This window comes from Varanus komodoensis, unplaced genomic scaffold, assembly GCF_004798865.1.
Source record: "Varanus komodoensis strain SLA01 unplaced genomic scaffold, ASM479886v1 scaffold8, whole genome shotgun sequence".
NCBI classification, from domain to species: domain Eukaryota; kingdom Metazoa; phylum Chordata; class Lepidosauria; order Squamata; family Varanidae; genus Varanus; species Varanus komodoensis.
The window spans coordinates 917,838-942,837 of record NW_025336481.1 but is presented as its reverse complement, the minus strand read 5'-3'; the positions used below and the strand labels follow the sequence as shown (position 1 = coordinate 942,837).

The 25,000-nt window shown below is 58.0% G+C and overlaps 1 protein-coding gene across 1 annotated transcript in view; it reads right to left on the bottom strand.

Moving 5' to 3' along the window:
* NOL4L (nucleolar protein 4 like) overlaps positions 1-25,000 on the bottom strand; it is a 109,822-nt gene that overhangs the window by 55,989 nt on the left and 28,833 nt on the right. The window contains exons 5-6 of the mRNA XM_044455115.1: positions 11,331-11,486; positions 1,187-1,298 (exon numbers count right to left, since the gene is read on the bottom strand). Of these exons, the coding sequence (XP_044311050.1) occupies positions 1,187-1,298; positions 11,331-11,486 (268 nt within the window). The remainder of the gene's footprint in view (positions 1-1,186; positions 1,299-11,330; positions 11,487-25,000) is intronic.

Here is a 25,000-nt window from a genome sequence, read left to right as displayed (position 1 = left end):
AGCCTCCGCAGCCAGACCCTCACGCAACGGGCGGGAGAGAGAAGCGCAAGCGCTGCAACGCTTAACCACAGGCCCTGCGGACCCTGACAAAGGCCGGGCTAAGCGTGCAGGGGGGCGTTCTGCGGGGGCCCTAAAACCTTACAACGTTCCTCTTCTGCAGCGGGAGCTTTCCAAACCTGAAAGATCCAAGCCAGGCCGCCAGGGCCAAGCAGGGAAGGAAAGGGGTGCAGAGAAAGTAGCAGGGTGCTCCTGGAGGGCCACCTTGGGGAAGGGGGATGGAGGCAGCGGCTCCCCGTCGATCCCCTCCGTGTCTTCTCAAGAGACGCTCTTTAGGAAAAGCTAAGAAACCCCCGATGCAAAAGTCTCCAACATCATGAGCTCCATTAACTATTTATACCGCACTTCCAGGTTTCAAAAGCATTTGCAGCCTCTTGGCTTCCTCCTCACGGCACCCACGGCACGCCGGCAGCCCCGTTTTATAGACGAGGAACCAGCGCTGGGGGGCACTGCTTTGCCCAGGACAACTTGAAAAGAAAAGTGGGAACAGGATTTCTCCAGATCTCTAACAGCAGCCTGCACCTTTACTCGGATGGACGCCAGGGCTGCAAATGCTCTGTGAGAAACCCTTTTTTACAGTTCTGTGCCAGGCCATCCACACGGAAAATCACTTTCTACAACCACTAAGGGATGTTCTACCAATGGAGTGAGGCCCCCTCAGTGCGGGTGTTCAAGGATAGGCTAGACATGCACATGGCGGGCATGTCATGAGCAGAGCCGGCTGGAGCCGGGGTCAGACTAGATGGCCCGGGAGACCCCTTCTGCCTCTCTCGGTTTCTATGTTTCTCTGAGCGGAGCCGGGGTCAGACTAGATGGCCCAGGAGACCCCTTCTGCCTCTCTCAGTTTCTATGTTTCTCTGAGCGGAGCCGGGGTCAGACTAGATGGCCCAGGAGACCCCTTCTGCCTCTCTCGGTTTCTATGTTTCTCTGAGCGGAGCCGGGGTCAGACTAGATGGCCTGGGGCACCCCTTCTGCCTCTCTCAGTTTCTATGTTTCTCTGAGCAGAGCCAGGGGTCAGACTAGATGGCCCGGGAGGTCCCTTCTGCCTCGCTCTGTTCCCATGTTTCCAAGCACGGCGAAGACCAAGCCCCCCACCCCCCCATCGGAGGCCAATGGCTCTTGGCTTTACCTTTGGGCTCCACACCGTTGGAGTTAAAATGCATCCTCTTCTGACATTCTGTGCAGCTCATCAGAAACCGGGTCACAGCTTCTCTTGGAAGGAAAGCGTAGGTCTCAGCGATCTGGGAGGAGTGAGGGGACACAGATTGGCATGGGGCCTGGCCAGGAAGCCCACGTGAGGTGCGCGCCCGTCGGTGCAGCGTGCATTCGAGGCCCCGCTCGGTCCGAGCAGGATTTCCCGCTCTAAATGGCACTGGGCTAAGGATGGGACCCGCCCCACCTCGGAGCCCCTCCTCCTGGCAGCCCTGAACCAAACCTCCCCAGATGTACCACCCAGACCATGGACCCCCCCACCCCCACGATGCACTCCTGGCCCCATCCCGGCTCACAGCCTTATATTCCAGTTATTTCTGCAACCTAGAGGGCATTATTTCTAAGGCTGGTGCTGTTATTTTCTGTCATAAGTTTAAGTGCTGCAGAAAGCCGGGGTTCTAGGAGGCAGTGCTAAAGCGCCCAGCAGCTTTCAGTCCGATGGGTGTGCAGCCAGAGGAAAGCCCTACAAACCATGCCATGGCTGGGGCATGCTGGGAGTTGTAGGCCTTTGCTCTGTCTGCAGGATCCGAGGATTGCACCCCAGCTCTGGATCACAGCCTGATGCCTTCTAGACAAGCTGGACTGCCAGTGGCTGAGACCTGCCCTCCCACGGCTCTGTCTGAATACTCAGCCCTTCCTCCAAGCCCAGTCACTGCAAAAGTCTCAGAAGAAGGGACTTTACGGAGAAGTTCACGTTTCTTTGGTTCTCCCTTTCTCTCTCATCGTTGCAGCTTACTCGGCCCTTGAAGAACAATTCATTGTTTTCCTACCAAGGTTACAGCTAACAATGCCTGCACAGTTTCTGCAGCGAACTGATAACAGCTTTCGTTCTTACACGCCACACTCGCAAAACCTGGAGCGCGCGCACGCACGCACGCACGCACACGAGCCACGCTAAGGCAAGGCTGGACTTGTGCTATGGAAGCAGGACACGGGATACGCCATTCAAGCTGCAACAACCCAGATTCAGGCTGGACACCGGGAAAAGCTTCCTCACTGCCAGAGTAATATGGCAGTGGGACCAGCTGCCCAGAGAGGCGGGGGGCTCTCCCACACTGGGGACATTCAAGAAGAAACTGGGCAGCCCTCTGAGCGGGATGGTGGGACTTGGTGTCCTACACCAGCAGGGGGCTGGACTCGGTGCCCTTCCCGGCCCCCTTCAGCCCTACTCTTCTAGGATTCTGTCCATTTCCAAAGCACCTCTATCCCCCCCCAGCAGAACAAAAAGCAGCCCAGCCCAGCCCTGCCCGCTACCCGATCCGGGCAAAGGCAGGCCAGGTGGGGCCCAAGAGCCACCCCTGAGCATGGGGAATTCTGTGACGCTGCAGGACTGCGCTGAAGAGCCGCTGCTGCCCGTGAGCGCGCCTGCTGCTTGCACTGCAGGGAAGCCTGGTTGCTCTGGACGGACGGCCCAGCCAGTGGCCGATGACCCGTGGAAGTGGCGGGCTGGGCAGATGTCCAGGCTGGGCTGCTGTGCCAGATGTGCACGAATCGCCCTCAGATGGGCCCCTCCCAGGATCGCCGGCAAGTCAGGCTTCCAGGAGATCCACTGGGATCAGCATGCAGCCCCGCTGACTCCACAGACCTACTCCAAGTCTGACTAAATTTAGATCTGACTCAGCACCGCAAAATGGCCGCGTGCCCACAACCTCCGCGCAGGGCTGCTCGGGTTCCCTTCCAAAGGGGGCAAAAGCAGCCAGAGGCCTGGTTGCTCCCACCCCAGGCCTGGAAGCCACAGTGCCCCCGAGGAGGCTGGCCTTGTGCAGCGGCCTTGTCCGCCACATTTATGGGGGCTCTGGGAGGGTGAGCATCTCCATGGGACCCCTCCTGCACCCTGCGCCTGCCTTCTGGGTTCCCTCGTCGAAAGGGAGGGACGGCAGCAGGCAGGGACACGGGGCCGGCTGCACGATGCCGACGGACCGGTGGCCCCGGGAGCCGTGTGTCTGGAAGCAGCCAGAGAGGCCCGGAGCACTCCGGGAGTCCCGCCTGGAAAGCCTGCCGAGGAGCTCCGGGAAGGGCTGCGGCGGCCACGGCTGCAGGTGGGGGCCCAAGCGCAACCCCCAGAATCCCTGGCAGGGCAGGAACATCTGCCTGGAGCAGGAACAGACGGAACCGGCCGGCCAGGGGCTGACCCGGCATTGGCCCACTTGCTGTGCTGTTCGGAGTAGCGCCAGGATGCCATGGCCAGGCGGTCCGTTGGTCTCTATAGCCCAGCATCATCTGCCCCCCCCCCCGATTTCCCACCCCCTTAAACAGCAGGGCGTCAGCAGAGCCTGGACGGGGCCCTTGTGGCTGCGGAACAGCACTGAGCTGGCCCTGCCCAGGCCTGCTCTCCGTGGCGTCAGAAAGACCCCCTTGGGTTTCCCCTCCTGGCTTTTGGCAAAGCTCTCATCCCGACTCGTCCTGGGCGTTCTTGGTGCCTCGGAGGCAAATCACGGTTCCAGACCTTTGAAAGCAAGGGTGTCTGGGAGCACATTCTGCCACCAGCAAGACCTTTGCAGAGTCTTTTTGAAGGTATATTTTTCAGCTATTTTGAAACAATTTTAAAACCATCTTTACGTTATCCTTTGTAATGATATGTGTACTCTCTGTTTTATGTCCTGTTGCAAACCATCCAGGTAACTTGGGTACGGGAAGGAACAGAAATGAAATTAATAACAACAACCATTTCTGCTGATCTCAAAAGAAGCCAAACCTCCCATGCGAGACCAGAGCACAGGCCTTGCTGGTTCGGTGCTCGCTCTCTGGGTGGCCCACCCTCTGATGAACCCCGGGAAGCTGACGTGCAAGCAGGACCGGGCCAGGCGAAGCGCCCGATGTGCGCGTTACGGCTCCTCTGCTCTCGGCCAACTGAACACGAGGTCAGGTTTGCTCGAGCAGATTCCTGGGCCGTCCGTGGATGGACGTGGGCCCAGAAGCAGGGACCTGCTCCCGCAAAGCGAGATCCTGGCGTGTTCCTTCTCCAGACGTGCAGGAGAGCAGAAGAGGGGTGCTGGAGCCTCGTGGGTGTCACACAAGCACCTTCCCGCTCCTGTATCGATGCCTTGTCCCAGTCTGGGGCGACACGGGAACCGGGCCTTTGGAAAGCTGTCTGGAGTGGCCTTCCCGCCTCCTAGGCTGGTGCAATACATTCTAGCCACATATGAGTAACACTCAGCAAAGTGACACTCAGCCCAGTCCTGGATTTACGGCCATCTGGTTATCACGAGCAGCTCCTGAGTCAATGTCTCTGCTTCCTCTTCCTGTCCCTGTCCAAAGACTTTGCCGCACCCAACAGCCGGCATGTTTACACGTTAGCATTTCAAACCTTGTGCATTCCTACATAGAAGCTAGATCTCTTTTGGAATATAGGCTGCCCATTTTGGCTTGACCTAGACATCATGAAAATCCAGTTTTGTTTTGTTTTGTTTTTTTAAGGCTGTGTGGTTGCAAACAAGTAAGCTTGCCTGTGCAAGCCACCCGCTTTCTCCCACTCCAAGTCGCTGGGCCCAGCCAAACCGGGAACACTCCATCCCTGGGTGGCTTCGTGTTAGGGGCGAACCAAGAGCTCGGCGTGGTCCAGGGTGGCACGGGGCCTGTCCAGAGAAAGAACCTCGGGGTCAGCCGGATTGGAATCCAGGGCTGAGCAGAGCATTAGGGTTGGGATCCAGGGTTGTTTAGCAACTGGAAGCCGTTGTGTTGCGGTGGCATCCAACCTGTTTGGGAAAGGGGCATGTGCTTTATGGGCAGAATGCCCCCCATCCAGGGTACCTCCAGCTCGGGCAGCCTCAGGACTGCCAGTAAGAGCAGGTGGCCCTGACCTGGACGCCCTGGGGGCCAACTCAGCCCACCGCCAGTTCTGGTTCCTCAGACTGCAGCCTCATTAAGACTTTGCTCCTTTCCCCAGAAAGACCGAGAGAGCGAGAGAGTCCCGGCCTTCCACTGGGAATTCACATGACGCCTTTTTTTGCTGCACAAAAATGGACATTGGCATGTGATCTTGTATCTGACTGAGTCTCTGTTTTCACAGATGACCACAAAAAAGCCCCGATGCCGATCTCCAGACCTCCAAATCATGGTATGAGGCAGCAGTGAGAGAGAGAGAGAGAGAGAGAGAGAGAGAGAGAGAGAGAGAGAGAGAGAGAGAGGGAGGTTGCCACTTCCTGTGTGACACTCAGCTTTGACCGTATTTAGTGCACTGAAAGAAAGTGGGGCAGGGGGCTCGGAAGGAACACACGGGTGACCAATTAATATGTTTAGCACACCTGCAGAAAACACCCCCTGGCCTCCAGCTCCAAAGAATCCTTTTCAGGATCCATGCAACAAAACATTCCTCATCAGCAGAGGAAAAGCAGGAAACATGCTGCACCTGATCACTCTTAAAACCAGCAATGGAAAGTGTGAATCTTCAAGAAAAAGCGCACACGGAGGTACTGAGCAGACAGTGGACTGAAAAGGGGGATTTCTGCAAACACCCAGGGTTTTTTTTTTTCCAAGATATTTATCTCCACTAAGCGGCAGCATAACCCAATTTTTGTGCGAGCAAGGCGAGCGCGTGAGCGCGGGGCAAGGAGCGCGGAGGGGCCCGAGCGCCGCCCGCCCGAGCGCGCTCCCCGCGGGCCCTCGCCGCCTCCGGCCTCTGCAGGGCGATCCGCCGCGCCTCCCGCTCGCAAGGAGCCATCGGGCGCGTCAGCAGTTCCCTTTTCGGAGCTGCCCAAGAAAAGGATGCCGTTCATGCGCCACGCGAAGGCCTGCTTGGCTAATCAGAAAAAGAGCTGAGCAGGGCAGCCCAGCTGCGCCTCTCCCGCTCGCTTCTCCCCATCCTCGTGCATCACAAAAGCCCCAGTGTTTCTGGAAGTCCTGCTGGCCTGGAGGGCTTCTTTCCAGGCCAGGCGCACGCAGGGCCCCCGGTTAGAGCAAGTTCACTCGCTGCCGCCTCACGCCGGCCATCCTCTCCCTTTCTTCCCCCTCGCAGGAGCACCCGATTCCCGCGTGCCGTCAGCCGGGGTTTGACTCATTCGGGCCCGGAGCGACGTCCATGATCGGAAAAGCTAAAAGATGCACTCGGCGGACCGCAGAAGTCGCTGCAGCTGAAATTCTCCGTTTCCCAGCATGTTGGCACACTGTCCCTGCTGTGAGAAGGCTGGCTCACAGGATCTGGACTGGGATGGAGAGCAGGCGGGGGAGTCTTGAACTGGCCCCGAAGCTCCGAGGGTGAAGCTCCGTGTCCCCGTGTGGAAAAGCACTGCCTGGAACAGCCCCTCCTGCGACTTACTTAAGACGAGGCGCTCCGGCCACCCTGTCTCCGGGTTTGTCCTGTGTGCAGCCTAGCAACAACCCTGGCATGTAGACCGCACTGAGATGCAGCACCAGGCCAAGCACTCGCGGAGCTTCGTGGCTGAGCAGCGGGTGGGACCACGGATGGCCGGGTTCGAGTCCAACTCTGCCAAGTACACATCACCCCACGGGGACAAAATCCCGCAAGAAGGGCTGGAGCATGTCCTTAATATCTGAGGTGGAGGGGAAGAGCTCCTGCTGGCTCCCAGAAGAGACCTCTAAGCCCACCAGGCCTGGCCTCACCACCACCCTTTCTGGTGTTGTGCAGAGTTGCAGAACGGACGATTTGCATACAGAAAGCCCCTGTGTTCTCCTGGGCGTCCTGGGCTGGAGAGCCTCAGTGAGCAAAGGTGGGTGGGGGGGAAGCCCCGCGCCAGCCCCCGAGGAGCAAATACCGGTCAGCACAGCCAAAACGGGGAGAGGGCAGCGTGTGCTCCGCTTCCTCTCCCCACATCATCCAAATTCCAGAGCACTTCTGCAGACAGGCAACGAATAACACAAATTCCTCTTCGTGCCGTCTTCAGCGATCCCTGCTCCTCCATCACGGCCCGTCTGCAGCAGCCTGTCGCCACGGTGCTGTGTTGGGCTCCGCCGTACGTGCAGCTCCCCTCCCTGCCACAGCTGGGCTGCAGCTGGACTGAAGAAAAGCCCGGCTGGATCAGACCCGTGGGCCATCCAGTCCGGCACTCTGCACGCACGGTGGCAAAGCAGCTGCCGCGGGATCCCGCAGGCCGGAGCGGGGAAGGCCTCCCTCTGGCCGGCTCCTCAGGCCCCGGCGCAGGAGCCCCGTGGATCGCCTCCTCCCGCGTGAGCGAGAACAGGCCAGACGTAACCCCGGTGGTCTTGGAGCAACACAGCGAACGTCCAGCGTCACATTTTGGACTCCAGAGTTCCTTCTGGAAGCAGGTTTCCTCTACGGCTGAAGGTACCTTTCCCCCGAGAATCGCCACGGCCCTATGATGTCTGCCCAGCAAGCAGGCTGGGTGCCCACAGGGCTTGATGCAAGCCAGACCCCAGGCCCCTGCAGGCTCGGAAGTTATTTTCGGTGCATCCAGTACTGTTGCTGAGTATGATTAAACTGCCTTTTCCCTCTAGTGAGGCACCCAAGGTGGCAGATGTGGGCCCATTTCATCCTCACAACAACAACCCTGTGAGGTGGATTAGGCTGAGCGGGAGTGACTGGCCCAGAGTCATGGCCGAGTGGGGACTGGAATCTGGACTTCCTGGGTCCCTGGGAACCACCACACCACTCTCACTGGCTCTCACAACATTACGCAGTGACAGTGCATCTGTGCATGTGCAGAGCGCCTCGCCTTCGTCCACGAGATGAAATGACCAAGCAGCCTGTGAGTCCGGCCACCTCCCGCTTCAGAAGCACAGCACCGTGTGTCCCGGAAGACGGCCAGAGGGCCACGCCGGGGCCCAGCCTTTCGCGGCTCTCCCGTCGCTGCGCCACCGCAGAGGAAGACCTCCTTTTCCTCCTCCGCCGCTTCCCATTGGCTCTCCGCCTTTCACGTCGGCAATCGGAGACGGTTTCTGCGATGTCTTAGAAGAAGCGTCTTTCTCACGTTTCGCCATGTTATGGGCACCCCGGAAAGCGTGTCAGCCTGAGCTCTTCCCGCCAGCCGCCTGGCATATGTTCGGCGGCCCCATGGCTGACCCACTAGCCTGGCTGCCCCCCGGAGGCGAGAGGCCTGGGCCAGCCCCCACACGCCCCACAAGGGCAGCCGGTTGCGTGGCAGGATGCCGGACTCGTCCCCGGCGCTCACCTCAAGGGCACCTCCTTGCCAAAATTTAAAAAGGCATCCAGATGGGTGATGTCTCGGAGGGAAGGTCTGGCTGGGAACCTTCCCTCTGACTCCTGGGCTTCCCTGTGTGGGGAGCCCTGGTTCAGAGCAGACGTGCACGCTGGCCATTTCAGGGAGAAGGGGGGTGTCCCCGCCAGGGCCGGGGCTCCCGCAAGGGGGCCCCCGCGTCCCTCTGCGAGGCCGGGCTCCCTCCAGCGCATCCCTCTGCTCGGTCCTCAGGCCGCCCCGTGACGCAGGCCCCTTGCCCTCCCGAGTCTGACGCCCCGATTAATTCTGCTCCAGCGCCACTTCTGTGGGGGCACCCGAAAGGGAAGATGGCTGTGGGTCCCTGCCAGGTCGGGAGGGGAGGCAGCCCGGCTAATGGGTGAGATCAGCCGGGCCGCGGGGGGAGCCGGTGTGCTGCGCAGGCCGGCCTGGGGAAAGCCGGCCAAGGCAGCCGCTCCCTTGAGGCCCAGCAGCCCCCGGGAGCCAGACTGCGGGACGAGGGGAGGGCCGGGCCGTCTGCGCGGAAGCAGGCAGGAAGCCCCTGCACCGGGGTCCCGCTGGGGGCCCTGCCCTGCCCCGCCTGCGCCATTACGGAGAGGCCGCCGGCCGGCCGACCAGCAGGGAGAGCGGCTCACACGATGGATGGCTCTGGCGGCCCTGTGCGGAGGCCGTGACGGGGCGCCTGCAGCCGCCCTCGGGGAAGGGGGACGCACACCGCACCGGCTCCCGGCTCCTGGGAAAGATGCCAGCGGCAAACAGAGCCCAGCTGGGGAAGGGGGGCGGCCTCCCTGCAGGACTCCAGGCGGGCGTGCTCCGGTGGAGGATGGGCCCTGGTACAGAAAGCGATTGTGCGCGCGCGCTCACGCCCTGCTGCAGAGGCTCCAGCTGCACGTCCAGCCCCACCGGATCTCCAGCCGCGACCGCGTGGCTCGCCGAGACCTCGGCTCTCTGGGGGACCTTTCCAGGCACTCGTCCAAACGTGACAGGAAGCCGGGGAGCAAAAGCCGTGAGCCGGCCTGGCCAAGGAACGCGGCCGCTTGCTGCCCGAAGGAGCCCCGTGGATGGAAGGGGAGAGACTGCCGCAGACATCTCTGCGAGCAGGCGCCGGGAGCCGGCCTGGCTGCAGTCCCTCTCGCGGGACCGAACGGAGGGTGGGGAGGGATGGCGGAGGCATCCTGGCCGGGAAGGGCTTGGAAACCCTCGGGCATCGCCACACCTGGCCACGGACCACGTGCACCTGAATGCGGGCCCTGCCACGCTGGGAGCCGATCGGGGGCATCGCTTGCAATTCAAGCGACCTTTCCAGGTTCCTTTCCAGTGCAGGGGCCAAGGGCCGAATCCTGGACTGGGCCAGGCTGGGGGCAGCCTACCGAGGCCCTGGGTGGCACTGGGCTCTCCCCGCAAAACGCGCTCTTGCACCCAGCCCTCAGCTCCCGCTTCGGATGAGGAGTCTGTGGCGTGCCAGCCACCCCACGAGGGCCTCCAAGGCTGAGCAACGTGGCCCCTGGCAGCCTCGAGAAACTGGGAGCAGAATCAACCCTGCACGACCGGCTGCCCTCCCCCTGGGTCAACCGCGCACAGGGGCCGGGCGGCTCAGGCGGGCCCTGCAGGGAGCAGAGGACGGGGTCTCCTGGGCCGGACAATTCCACCGCCTTGGCCCCTCCACAGAATGCCGCCTTTCCTGCTTGGGAAGCGGGTGGGCCAGACTCCCCCGGGAGCTCCTCCAGCTGTTTTCTGAGTCTGAGGTACCTGCCCAGCGCTCCGAGGAAGGGGCAGGAAGCAGCCTTCTCCGGAGTCAGGCAGTCGGTACATCCAGCTCAGGCAGGCCTGCTCCGGCTGGCAACGCTCCCAGGGCCCCACAGATGCAGGATCCTAGCGTGCGTTTCCTGAGGATGCAGCCTGAGACCTTCTGCATGCAGATCACATGCAGAACTTCCAAGATTTCATGAGCCTGCACACCTCCAGAGGAATGGCTGCAGATTTCTGGGCTAGAACCATGCCGTGCTTTTATTATTTAAACACGAAGGTGAAGTTTGTAGGGTGCCAAGTTCTGCAACCGGCACCCCACTGCATTTTGTAGGGCACGAAAGAAAATACCCCCCCTCTTCTCAGTTCCTGGCTAGCATCGCAGGCCCATGGCCATCAGCTGTCTTTTGCACGTGTCCCGATTCCTTTTATAGCTATCTAAGTTCAAAGTGCTTTACAATATTCCTCAGGGCAGACCCAGCAATCCCCCATTGGCCATATAAGAATAAATATACTGACCTACCTTACAGGGCTGTTGAGAAGATCTGAGATATTGGTTGCATTACTATAACGAGCCTAACCTCTCCTGGATTTGTGTCTTCCGCCTCCATTACATTTGCTAGGAGAGATTAGAGGCTCCCTCCTTCTTTCCAAAGTAGCTGCAGTTTAGTGCGTCATCTTAACTAATTAGCTTTTCTCATCTCATCATTTGGTAGTCAGTCATTAGTTAATCTCAACTAATAAAAACAAGCCAGCTTCAGAAACTATGGTTTGAAGCTGGCTTGTTTCCACTAACCATAGTTAAGGCTAGCTACAGTTTGTCCGGCTCCTGATGGCACAGGAAACCACAATTGAATAGCCAAACTTCCCCATGTGGCAGCACCAGAAAGCTTGCGGGGAACCACACCAGCCCAGAGGGAGGCGATGCTGCCTGCTGCCCAGCGCATGTGCCGTGCTTTGAGCGCTCAGGGAGGGCGAGATCCCTGGTGGCTACCCGCGGGCCGTGGCAACCTGTCCCGAGGGCGGGCACGGTTTGTGCGGTGAACTCCTTCCCTTGCTGCCTCTCCCCGCATCTGCTCGGGCCCCTCTGCCCCGATCCAGCCCGTCCTCCCTCCTCTCGCACGCAGCCGGACTCCGGGGTGGCGGGGGCAACCGTGGGGAGCCGCCCCCGGCCACCTGCGCCTCCTGCGAAAGAGAAAGGCTCACCGCTCGGTACGTCTTCTTCTGCCCGGCATGTTTGGGGGCTTTGCCGGGCTCCGCCGAGCTCTCCACATGCATCGAGTAGATGATGTCAAAGAAATCTTCCACCACCGCGACGCGTTTGAGAGCGATGCCCTCAGGTTCCGGCACGCCATCTGCCCCCTACAACAGCACAGGCGAGCCACGTTAGTTCCCGGACGGGCTGCGGGGTCGCGCGAGTGGAAGGGCGCGAGGGGGAGGGGGAGGGGGCCTGCTCCACCCCGGCCAGGGCGCGCACATGCGGGGAGGCGAGTGGGCTGCCGGGGAGGGTCCATCGGGGCAAGAGGTGGGAGTTTTGCTGCTGCCGCCGCCGCTGCCGCCACCGGCACCACACCAGGAGTCAAGGCCGAAGAGGCAAGAACAGAGAAGGGCCCTCTCTGTTCCCTTTCCCAGTTACCACAACCTCATTAACCAGCAGGGGCTTTCTGTGCGTGCGTGCACACTCACTCTCTCCCCCGGTTGCACACTCACTCTCTCCCCCGGTTGCACACTCAGGCACGCACAGGCACACCCTTCCTTTGCTGCCTATCAGCCACAGAAGGAATTTGTGGTTCTCAAATGCCAACCTTCTAATTGTTCAAGTTAAATTAAGTCACATATTACCAAAACCTTTCTGAGAAACTGAAGGAAAGTGAAATCGCCTCGACTTTAATAGGCAACTATCTACTACCTGTTACTAGAAGATGAATCGCTTCTTTAAGAGGGTTTTTTAATTCGCCACCACAACAACGCGCTGGAGTGAACACAAGTCCTGCCTGCCTGATCAGTAGACAGGTGCTCTTAAATCACAGCCCCACCCCAGTAAACCGCCACCTTTGCAAATTCACTGTTAACCTCAACGGATTCCAAAAGTCAGGCTTCCTTTGAATAATCTGCCAATTAAATGATGTTATTTAAATAGTCGAAATGGATGCATAAGCTCTCAAGCGCAGGGGAGGAATTCCGCACTGGGAGGGGGCTTCAATGCAGAGCCGCGTCCTCCACACACACGTCCACACTCTCTTGCACAAGTCTTTGTGCTCGTTGCCAGAATGCTAAAGCCCGAGTTTCCTCGCATTTTGATAAACCTAAGGGCTAGCAACATGCTTTTTTTTTAAAGCAAGCAAGCGGAAGGCTCCAAAGGGGCCAGGTGGCCTTCGCCTCTCTAGCCCCGTGCACTGCCTGGCCTGCCCCCCAGACCCTCAAGAACTGCAGCTGTCCCGGGTGGTCATTCAGAGGCCTGGAGTCCAGACCGATCGCGAAGACGCCCTTGTCTAATTTCTCCCTGTTTTCATGTTTGTTCTCTCCCTCCCTCCAACACACGCTCCAAGCAGCCCCGTGGCCGCAGGGCAGAGACGACGGAGAATGCTCGCTCTCCTCTCTGGCTCCCACAGAGAGTACTGCTTCATCCTGACAAGGCAGGCCTGGGGGGGGAGGCGCCCCCGGTCCCCGCGCCCCCCGCAGCTCCTCGGCCAGAAAAGCTGCCGGGAAAGAGGAGCTGGAAAGGATGAGGCCGAGGGCCGTCAGAGGGCTGCTTTTCAGCCAGTCGGAGAAGGTCAGGAAGGGCTCCAGATTCAGGCACTTCTTCCTGTTGACTGTTGCTTTGAAAAAAGACCGGACTTTTTTCACGGAGGGCCTCGCTCACAGCCCTGCCTGCATGGTGCCGCAGCATGGCGCCCCATCTTTGCTGAGCTGGGAAGGTGTGGGCCGGCAGCTGGGTGGCTGACCACGTGTGGAAGCGGAGCAAGGCTGGGCTCGGGGGCCTCCTGGACGGTCTCTTTCAAGATCGAGAGAGGGATTACTGCCACGACTCTGGTGCGCCCACAACTGGAGTCTTGTGCTCAGTTCTGGGCCCCTCATTACAGGAAGAATATAGCCAGGTTGGAGTCAGTGCAGCGAAGGGCCACAAGGTTGGTGGCCGGTTTGCAGGGGATGCCGTATGAGGCGAGACTGAGGGAACTGGGTCTCTTCAGCCTGGAGAAGAGGAGACTCAGAGGGGATCTGTTGGCGACATACAGATATGTGAAGGGGTGTCAGAGGAGGTGGGTAGAGGCCTGTTCTCCCCTGCAGAGGAAGGCAGGACACGCTCCAACGGAGCAAAGCTCAGGGAGCCAAGGTTCCATTTGGATGCCTGGAAGCACTTCCTGACAGTCGGGACCCCGAGGGTGTGGAATGGGCTTCCCCGGGAGGTCGTTGAGACCCCATCGGTGCGGGTGTTCAAGGACAGGCTGGACGTCCACATGGTGGGCATGTCATGAACGGAGCCGGCTGGAGCCGGGGGTCAGACTAGATGGCCCGGGAGGCCCCTTCCGGCTCGCTCTGTTTTCTGTGCTTCTGTGTTTCTCTTCTCATCTATTTGCCACAGCAGCTGCTTGCAGTTTCTGTACTCAGGGGATCACCCTCCTCTGCACGCCACGTGGGGTGACCATGCAAGGGCGACTTGCTTGTACACTTGCAAAGCCTGTTCTTGGAGACCGGACTAAGTAGAACTTGGGCCTGATCCAGGAGAGGTCTTTACACCCTTGCGCAAGCCGTGTATACAACCACATATTAGCTACTCATTTAACGAGGCTATGAACAGTCCTACTCCAGATATGTAACAAAGAGTTGTCTTAAGCAGCTGCTAGAAAGATTGGCACTGGTTTGTTTTTATCAGCGAGTCAATGCAAACTTCACAAGTTAGTCGCAAGGGAAACAAGCTGTGCCATGGATAGAACAAGATCTAAAGGTCGTGTGATCCCGCCCATGTGGGAAAGGCACTCATTCGAGATGCAATCCCGGAAATCTGCAGCCAGATCCTGTGCAGAGTTGGGCACAAGCATTGAAATCCACTGGACTGAGGGCCCCATCCAGTCCAGTCCAGTCCAGTCCAGTCCAAGGCATGCTCAGGCAGACTTTTTTCCGTCTAAACATACCCAGGACAGCACCCTTCGCTGCACAGGAGTGCCCTCTTCTTTTTTGCAATAATGCAAGAGTTTTGTGTGACCTAGAAGCTCACATACTCGAGGAAATTAAATAAATAATACTTCTACTTCCTGAGAGAGGAGAGCCAAAAAATAGTTGGCATTCAATTATTATTTCATTAATATTTTATAATCAAATAGAAGAGCTCAAATCTGGAGAAACCCCGTATTTCAGAGAAGCATAGCACTTGCGTTTGCCCAAACCTGTTCCCATAATGTAAGTATCATGGCGCTCACTGGGAAAACCGTGCCCGGTTTTGGTCTTGGGTGTTCAAGGAAGACGAAATCCAACAGCAACGATTGCAACACAGCGCATTCATTTTGTTTAATGAGTGTTTTTAAGAAGCCCAGTGCTATGCTCAATATTTAAATACAACACTTCTGAGCAGTCAAAGCCTCTCACACCCATTATCTGAACCTTCTTGACTACCTCAGGGCTTGATCTTCCCCGGTGCAGGAGGGGACCATCCGCAGTCACGGCGGAAGGAAAAGGGGTGTGACCCAGAAGAAAAGCTCCGTCTCTTAAGGGGTCCTCGGGCCTCCCCCACGCCACCTCTCTGACTGGGGAAGAGGACGGTGTGGGGAGAGAGATGGATCCCTTCACACCTTTCCAGGCCACTGCAAACACCCCGAGTGGAATCCTGCCCACCTTGGGAGAAGCACTCAAGCTTCTCCGTAGCATCCCTGTTTCCTCCCTGTCTCTTTCACACTGCAAGGCCTCCGGCTCTGTCCGGGGCTCTAGTTCTGCCCCCTCTCCGCTCTTTCATTCCAAGAGAAACCATAAAGCATCACAAAGGGACACACGATCCAGTCACTTTGTCCATGTAGCAGGAAGGCACGTCTGGGGGTGGAAGCGCTCCTTGCCGGAAACAAATTGTCCCATGGCCCCCACAGGAGCTGCCAGCATTTGGGTCACTCGCTCCTTGGGGCAAGCCGACGTCCAGGACAGGCTGGACGTCCACATGGTGGGCATGTCGTGAGTGGAGCCGGCTGGTGCCGGAGGTCAGACTAGATGGCCCAGGAGGCCCCTTCTGACTTGCGCTGTTTTCTGTGTTTCTATGACCTCCCCAGCAGCCTTTTCGGCACTGCTGGACTCCCTACACACAAGCACAGTGGCACCTCAGCTCTCGAACGTCATCTGTCCCAGGACTCTGGTCGTGACCCAAGTTGGTCGTGAGCCAAGTCAAATTTCCCCATAAGGCTCAATGCCAATAAGGTTAATCCGTTCTGCAACTATTTTTTTAACTCACAAAAATCTGAAGCAAAGTGACAAAGAGCAACGAAGATTGCAGCCATCTCCCCACCCCACCCCAGCATCACCACAATTGCGCCCTTCATCCTGGTGCGCTGGGGGGGAGAGACGGACACGAACGTGGTGGGCTGCGGGGGGGAGACGGGCATGATCATGCTGGGGGGGGGGGAATGGCTGAGATCGCAGTTGCGCTCCTGCAGGAAAGACGGGCACAATCTCGGCCATCTCCCCCCAGCATCCCCAGCACGATCGCGGCCATCTCCCCACTCAGGGGGTGCGGAGATGGCCCCACTCGCGGCTGCCACCCAATGCGGAGTTCACGACCTGAGTCAACATTTTTATGAAATTTTTGTTCACGACCCAATTTGGTCGTGAACTGGGACGTTCGTGAGCCAAGGTACAGTAACTTCTGACCATTTATCTGCTCTCCCGAAAAGCCCCCAGAAGACATCCCCTAACCAGCCAGGGGGACCAGCTCAACAGCAGCCTGGCTGCATTTCCCCATTTCCAGCTTCAGCTCCCCTGCAAAACTTGGCGCTGCCAACCATTTTACTGGTTCTGCTCCTCTGCCTTTAACAGAGTCAGCCATCTGAATTTGACAACCCAGATTTTACAAGCAAGGTTTTTCCAGGCATGGAAAAAAGTGGTAGGAAAGCCACCTGCTAATTTTCTGTATGTCAGGCTCTTATTAAAACTACTGTGGGAAATCAGGTCCCCTAAATCAGAGCCAGTAACAAATGCTCCATGACACTGGTTCTGGATGGTTATCTGGCCTCTTGGCGGGGGAGGGGGGGAGGAACTCTTCTAGGTGTAACTGGAACCCATGAATCTTTCCTTCAACTAACCTCAGTAAAAAGCCCATCTTCCTGCCCGTTTCAATGCGGCCGTCCCCATTTTGAAAATTCGCTGCAATGCAGCCACTAGAATCCCCCGATGCTCCTGCTGAGGCCGACAGCCGGCCAGTGCTCCTTCATGCAACCCCGGAGTGGAATTTGCCGGTGCCCAGAATTCCTGCACATTCCCTCCCCAAGGCGAGGCAGAATCTGGGATCCCGTAACAGCGTGAGACCTTTGCACACTCGCTGGCAAACGCACAGGGGTTCAGGCTTGCTCGCCGCTGCAGGAATCCTATTTATAGGAACGGACCTCCATATGGATCTCCCAGCAGTGGTGCCTCTTGTATTGTGCAGGTGGGACGGAGAGCAGACAATTGAGGGAGGGAATGCGTGGTCGGATCTTAAGAACTCACATTCCCAATGCGGGAATATAAGGCGGTGGGGGCGCATGAAGGGTGGGCTGCCTCCATTTTGAACCATCGCCCTGGAAGCTGGGTGGAACAGACAAGGGGAATTCTGTCCCAAAATCGAGAGTCAAGGTCTTGGGACTTTCTGCAGGAGCGAAAGACAGGCGACCTGGCTGGTGGCCCGAAAAGGTTACATGAATACCGGTAAAAAATAAATCCCAGGCACATTTACCTAGGAGTAAGCCCCATGGAAAACAGCGCGGCTGCTTCTGAGCAAATGCACATGGGCCTCTTTTGCACAGCTGCTGTGTCCTGGGCTTCCAGGCACGGTCGGCAGCCAAGCCAGGCTGGCTGCGCTGCGCCTCCTCGCCAGCAGTCCCGTGTCTTCCCGCTCCCAGCCTAATTCTTGTTTTTCCTGCCTGTCCGCTTTCATTTGTCTCTCAGCCTTGCTCCGGACTGACAGCCATTTCTTCCTAGCTGCCAGGAGGCTGCAAAGAGCCCTCAGTCGCCGCCAGCGCATGAAGCTCGGGCTTCCAGAGGGAGGCCCGGGAGAAAGCCCCGGCCTCTGCCTGGCGGGCCTGCCAGGAGGATGAGGGCAGGACCAGTTCCAGGCGGGCCACCGAGGTGAACGAGGCACAAAGAGCACACGGCTCACAGCGGGACCCACGAGGAGCGGCGCTGGTTCTGCTGCTGCAAGCACCACGTCTGGATCTGCTCTGGACTCCGCAGGCGGTCAGATCAGACGGAGGTGGTGAGCTGGACCGGGACTGAACCACTTCAGGCTGCTGGTGGCAGCTCTGATGACTGGGTCTGCCAGGGGAAAAAACCTTCCACCCAGCATATTGAGGAAAAGTCTGGGCTTAATTCCTTATCATTTTTGTGTGCAGACCTTTTGCCTGGAGTCTGAACTGGTACAGCCCAGCCTCCGATTGACAATCTGAACTGGTACAGCCCAGCCTCAGGCTGACGATCCCAGTGACTTCTAGGCTTAGACGGGAATCAGAGATGATACAATATTTACAATTCCTTTAACCTGAAGATGAACAACAAGAAGAAATGCTAACACCTTTTTCTTTCCCAATCTTGCAGCTTGGTTGGGATGTCCAATCGCCTGGCAAAATATTGCAGGTTTACTGGGATGGGGGAAATGAAAGGCTAGGCAAGAAATTGGCAGCCTGTTTTTCCAAAGAGTTCTTCTAGCAATGGTGCATTCCCATCTCAGTGGGGATACACATGCCAGAAGGGCACCTGAGGGAACAAGAGGCCAGCCTTGCGTCATTTTGGCGCACAAGCCAAGGCAAATGCCCAAATGCTGAAGCCACCATAGGCCTCCTTTCAGGGTCAGCCCTACCGTGAAACCTTGTCATCGCTTTGCAGCTCGGCATCCAGAACAGGCTGAGATATCTTTGCATTTCTACAACTCTGACCTGCAGATTCTGCCAGTTGGACCAGCATCTTCCATGTTTGTGTGTGTCGCTAACTTTCCAGAATGTACACAAATATAGTTATACAAAAATACGGACATCATTAGGAACTAGCCACTGGGAGCGCCAGTGTGGCATAGTGGTTAAGAACGTGGAACTGGGACTCAGGCGGTCCAGGTTCGAGTCCCCACTCGGACTCTGGGTGACTTTGGGCCAGTCACAGACTCTCAGCCCAGCCTACCTCACAGGGTTGTTGTTGTGGGAATAAGATGGAGGAGGAGAATGATGTAAGCTGCCTTGAGCTCTTTGTAGGAAAAAGGCAGGATATAAATCAGGGGGGAAAATCAGGGGGAACTGGGGCAAGCTGTTTTGTGTACTTTTCTGAGGTGGGAAAAAACCCAAATCTGTCAATGAGAGCACGGACTGAACAAATGGCACCTGGAAATCTGTGAGACACAGAAGAACAAGCTGCACGAAATCCGTTCATCTACCTTGCTCCGGCCCTGGCTAGAGTGAGCCTGGCAGCAAACCGGGAAAACCTCTTTCCCCCCGAGTCTGGCTTTGAAAATGTGGAAGCCAAAGCAAAAGAAGAAGGCACATCCTGGCATAATAAGGATCTGAGTCTTCACAGAGCATACAGGCCAAGAGAAGGAAACTGATGCCAGGGAATTAACGGAAGAACGCAAAGAAGACCATCCAATTTGCGTATGCCTTGTCTGCTAAATGTCTTTTTGCTGATTTTAGGCTACGTGCCGTTCCAAACCACTTCAAACTTTTACAAGACGTTTATCCATCTGTCTGCCTGAAGTAAAATATAATGGCCATCTTGTGTCTGTGGCATTGTCCCACACTCGCTTCCACCGCCGCCCTTTCGCAGGCCCCACAGGCGCTTCCCCTCGCTCTCAGAGCCCGTCCTCGCAGCATCTTCCTCCCGCAGCATCCGCTCCCCCACCCAGCAAGACGGCGGCTCTGCTCTTCTCCTCTTGCATCCTTTCCCTGTCTCCCACGGCCTCGTCGCCGCCTTCCCTCCCATCTCCTGCCTCCCACTCCCTTCTCACAGACACCCCTTCCCCCTCGCCCTCCCCACTTCACACCACCCCCATCGCCCCTGCCTGTCCGCCTGGCACCAGGCACTCTCCTTTCCCATCCAGCGGCCTTCCTCGATATTTACGGCGGTGCACGCAAGCCCAAGGACCACGGCTTCCCAACTCCTTCCCGAAAAGCCAGCTGTCTCTCCTGCTTTCCAGCTCCTCTGCCCATGCTCAGTGGCCACAGAAGGCAGCTGGGGAGGAAAAACCAGACAACTGTCGGAGAGGGGGAACGGAGTGTCCCAGAAAGGGCATGGCTGGCACCTGAGCAGAAGCGCTTCATGCAGCAACATTTTCTTGCGGTTCCCCTTGTCAATGTGAGCACCACAGTCTTCTCCGGTTCTCAGTCCTCAAAGCAACCCCCCCCTTTGCTCTCGGGGAGCACATATTCCAATTATCCCCATACTACGTCCACAACACGCGTGATTTCCGGGAGCAGTGCTGCCTCCCACCTGCTGGCCAGCCGGCGCGTTCTCCCCTCTGTCCGCAGGATTGCCAGGCAGGCAAAACGTTACAGACCCAGCTATACTGATTCAGTTAGTTCCTTTCTACCCCTTCTCTCCAGCAAACAACCGGCGCCCAAAATGTACACACCCTCACTGGTCTCCCAGCAGCTAGCCAGGGTGTTTGCCACTTCTGAGGAGAGGGGAGGCACTCTGTACATGCTTGGTGACAGCTGAATAATCGGCACACTGCACACCACCCTTTCCTCGAGACTCGGCTCCATTTTCGTTCTGCTGTCATGTTGAGATAGCTTAGTCTGGAAGAACCCCTCGTGCTCAAGTCACCCAATAAATGTCTTAGGAGGGAGGATTTGAATCTAGGCAGCACAGCCTGTTTCCCCCGAAAAGTATCCTTAAACTCAGCTCTTTGTGAGGGACGCGGCTGCCTGCTCTCACAAGGACTCCGTCCAGAATCCGATCGTGTTTACAAAACGCAGTGACCTCGAATGCACACGGCGCTACTGTCCACCTCCAGCTTTCCGGGTTTTTTCAGTTTTCCTGTTGGCAGCAGGGCCTCTTCTTCTGCCAGCCCCCAGTAATCCCAGTGCCAGCTGCCTGTCCCACATAGGCAAATTCTCCATAGGTTCCCACCCCCAGCGGGACACCTACCGGCCTGCTGGGGCCAAGCGCCACTTCCCCAGCTCTGTGCCAGCCCTGCCCCGCACTGCGGCACCAGAGCTTCCCCCCCCCAGGAGGGAGAGCCTGTCTCTTTAAGAGGATGCCCCGCACGGCCACAGAGGCGTCTGTGTGAGTGGGCTGTTCTGGTCGCCTCCTGCACGTCTGAGCACCACCTCAGCAAAGCCATGAGGTCCACAGCAATCGGGCCTCAGGTTTCCAGCAAGGGTAAAATGCAAGACCGGTGCTGAGCTTCCAACTAAGAATAACTCTTCTGGGGCCTCCTGAAGACAACTCGATCCCACAAAAGCTCCTGCCAGCATGAGCCCACTCCTTAATGCTCACTCGCCAGGGCCTGAAGCTGAAACTCAAATGCTTTGGCCACCTGATGAGCTGGAAGGACTCCCTGGAGAAGAGCCTGATGCTGGGAACAACAGATGGCAGAAGAAGGAGGGGGCGGCAGAGGATGAGGTGGCTGGATGGGGTCACTGGGGCGGTGGGTGTGGGCTTGAGTGGACTCCGGGGGATGGTGGGGGACAGGAAGGCCTGGAGGAATGCTGTCCATGGGGCTGCGATGGGTCGGACATGACTTTGCAACTAACAACAACAACAAAACGCCCACTCAGAAAGGCAACCCCATTGCATTCAATGGGCCTCAATGCTGGGTCAATGGGTTTAAGACTGTAACCTATGGGGCAACCAGGTTCTTGGTACGCTCACTGCAGCAAATTAGCACTGCTGCCCCTCTGAAGAAAGAGTCACGCAGGTACCCAGCTTCCTTTTCCCTTGCAAAGCTCAGGGAGCCAAGGATCAATTAGGATGCCAGGAAATGCTTCCTGATGGTTAGGACCCCAGGGTATGGAATGGGCTTCCATGAGAGGAGGTTGAAGCCCCACTGGTGAGGGTGTGCAAGGATAGGCTGGGCGTGCACATGGTGGGCATGTCCTGAGTGGAGCTGGTTGGAGCCGGGGGTCAGACTAGATGGCCCGGGAGATCCCTTCTGACTCGCGCTGTTTCTATGTTTCTATCTGGTTCATCTACAGTCATGCACTTTGCAGATCCAAAGAGGACCCGAGAGGATGATCCCATAAACATGACCCCTGGGACTGCCAAAAGCCTTTTGACAAAGCCCTGAGCAAACTTAGCAATCCTAGAATAAGGTGGTGGGGGGCGGGGTCCTCTTATGGACCAGCTACTGGTTAAAGAACAGAAAGCACAGAGTGGGAATAGATGGTCAGTTCTCTTGATGGAAGGATGTAAACAGCAGGGTCCCACAAGATTCTGCGCTGGACCAAGGCTTTTCAATCTATTCAGAAATGATCTGGAATCAGGAGTGAGCCATGATGAGGCCGAGTTTGCTGATTACATGAAATGGATTAGGGTGCCTAAACCCAAAAGGGATTGTGAGGAGCTCCGAAGGGGCCTCTCCAGGCTGGACGGGGCATCCGGATGGCAAGCGCAGTTCGGCGTAAGGCAGTGCAGAGTGACGCATGTCGGGACTTCAGGTACATGCTGAGGGGATCCGTGCCAAGAGTGACCAAGCAAGAAAGGGATTCTGAGGTAGGAGAGTGCAGCCCCACGGAAACACTGGCCCAGGACGCGGCTGTTGTGGAAAAGCCATGCCAGGGGTTATTAGGAATGGAACAGAAAATAGAGCTGTCAAGATCTTTCTCCCTTCAACACATCTGGTGTGACTGCGCTTGCAATACTGCGCAGTTCTGGTTGCCTTACCTGAAAAAGGACAGTGTAGGGCTGGAAACGGTACAGAGGAAGGAATGGAAGTGATCGGGGCAAAGCGCAGTGGCTGCAACGACTGGGACTGGTTAGCTTAGGAAAAAGGAGGCAAAGGGAGGTACGAGAGGGGAACAAAATTAAGCCTGGTGTGGAAGCAGCGGAGGGGAAGAGGCCTCCTCTCTCTCATAATGTGTGCATCCAACAGGGCCATCCCATGAAGCCGGCTGCTGGGAGATCAGGGCAGACAAAAGCCAGTCCTCCTTCACCCAGTGCCCTGTTCAACCTCAGGATTCTCTCCCACAGAACCATTTTAGGTGGTTTGATGATGATGCCTTTGGCAAAGTGCCCCACGATATCCCAGTGGAGAAACTGAGGAGATTTGGGATACACCAAAGCACTGTCCGGTGGATTAGGGCATGGTGGACTGACCGAAAGCAGAGGGTAACCATTAGTGGGGAATCATCGGGATGGCGGCCAGTGACAAGCGGGGTCCCCCAGGGCTCTGTCCTGGGGCCGATCCTGTTTAAGCTTTTCATTTACGACATGGAAGAAGGGGTGAACAGTCTGCCGATCAAATTTGCAGGCGATACTAAAACTGGGGCAGTGGCCACAACTGAGGAGCAGGTACTCCAGATCCAAAAGGATCTGGACAGACTATGGAAGTGGGCAGGAGACAAGAGGATGGCGTTCCATGTGGAGAAGTGCAAGGTCTTGCACTTGGGGCATAGGAAGGGGTGTCATAAGTGCAGGTTACGGGACAAGTGGCTGGAGAGCAGCACTTGTGAAAGGGACCTCGGGGTGCTGGTCGCCTGCAGGCTGAACATGAGCCAGCCGTGTGATGCAGTGGCCAAAAGGGCGAATGCCACCCTTGGGTGCATAGCCAGAAGTGTGGCTTCTAGATCGAGAGAGGTATTGCTACCACTCTATGCGACTCTGGTGCGCCTGCAACTGGAGTATTGTGCTGTTTTGGGTCCCTCGTTACAGGAAGGATATAGCCAGGTTGGAGTCAGTGCAGCGTAGGGCCACAAGGTTGGTGGCTGGTTTGCAGGGGATGCCGTATGAGGCGAGGCTGAGGGAATTGGGTCTCTTCAGCCTGGAGGAGACTCAGAGGGGATATGTTGGCGACACACAGGTATGTGAGGGGGTGTCACAGGTATGTGAGGTGGGTAGAGGCCTGTTCTCCCCTGCAGAGGAAGGCAGAACGCGCTCCAACGGAGCAAACCTCAGGGAGCCAAGGTTCAGTTTGGATGCCAGGACGCACTTCCTGACAGTCAGGACCCCGAGGGTGTGGAATGGGCTTCCTTGGGAGATGGTCGAGGCCCCATTGGTGCGGGTGTTCAAGGACAGGCTGGACACGCACATGGTGGGCATGTCGTGAGCAAAGTCAGCTGGAGCCGGGGGTCAGACTAGATGGCCTGGGAGACCCCATCTGACTGCCTCTGTTTCTATGTTTAAACGGGGAATGACTGAGTTTGGGGAGGAGGCAGCTCGCAGTGGCTACCAGCTTCGATGGCCATGTGCTCCCACCAAGAGCATAGGCAGTATGTCAATGTACAGAAGTTGCTGGGGAACATGGGTGCGAGGGGGCCAGTGCATCATGTCTGGCTTGTGGGTTTCCCACTCGGAGCATCAGGTTAACCACCGTCTGAAACGAAGGCTGGACTAGACGGAGCCCGGACTGAAGCAGTAGGGCTCCCCTTCTGTCCTTCGAACTGTGCTTCCGCCACCCCAGGCCTAACCCCACCAGGATGCAGAAGCAGGGCATTCCGTGGGGCAGGAAGGAAGACCAGAAGCCGAAGACCACGCGCGAGACACGGCCCGTACTGCCACAACCCTCCTCTTGGGGCTCCTTAGCCCAGAGCCGCCCCCCAGCACTGAAACATGCCCAAAGTGCTGCACGGGGTGGGGGTTATGAGCAAGAGAGTGGAAGGAACCCCGGGGGGGGGGGGGGGGGCCTTTCAGAAGAATAGCCGGAATGGGAGACCTTTGCCTGCAGCACTTACGGGGAGTGATGGCAAAAGGAGCGTGGAAGCAGAGAGGAGGGGGGAGCGCAGAGCGCGTGGCCTCCTCTTCCTCTCTTCCTCTTCCCTTGCTCACTGCGAATAGGAAGGGCAGCAGGGCCTGTGGCCGCCCAAGGGGCATCCAGGACAGACCGTGGCGTGTGCACATCAACGACGCCTCTACCACTTGCCCGAAACCCGGGTGGACATTTTGCCATTTAAGTTGCCTGCCTGTGCGCAGCACATCACAATGTCAGCAATGCCTCTAGGCATGCACAGAGCGGGGCTTGTCCCTGGGTAAACACAGCCGCCTGCTACTTGGAATTCTCTGCTCTCCTGCAGCCGCACTGGCCGCCTCGGCAGCTGTTGGCCCTCCTGGCGCCACCCTGCCCTCATTTCCGTCCCCCCCCCCCCCCCCGGGGGGGCCTTACCCCAGGAAAGGCCCGGGGCGGGGGGGGGGGGGGGGCTGGGGAGCGCCTCGGCGGACCCGGGCAGCTCCAGAGCCAGCCGGACGTGCCTGCGCCACCCCAACCGCAGCCGGCTCGTCGGCTGGCTTGCCCAACAGGTTCTGGGGCTCGGAGGCCTGGCCGGGCAGGCTCAGTCCTGCAGGGCGGGCGGGAGCGCGCGGCGCGGCGGGAGCAGCCGGCCCGGCGCGGGCCTCGCCTGGCCACAGGTAGCGACGGTCACCATGGGAACCCCGGGGGGGCGGCCCCAGCGCGGGAGCCGCGGCGCTCGCCAGCTGCAACGCCCGGGCAGGGCGCGGGCGGCCGCGGGGAGGCCTCTCGCCGCGGGACAGGCCCCCGGGAGAGGAGGGGCCCGCCCGCCCGGGCGCACCTG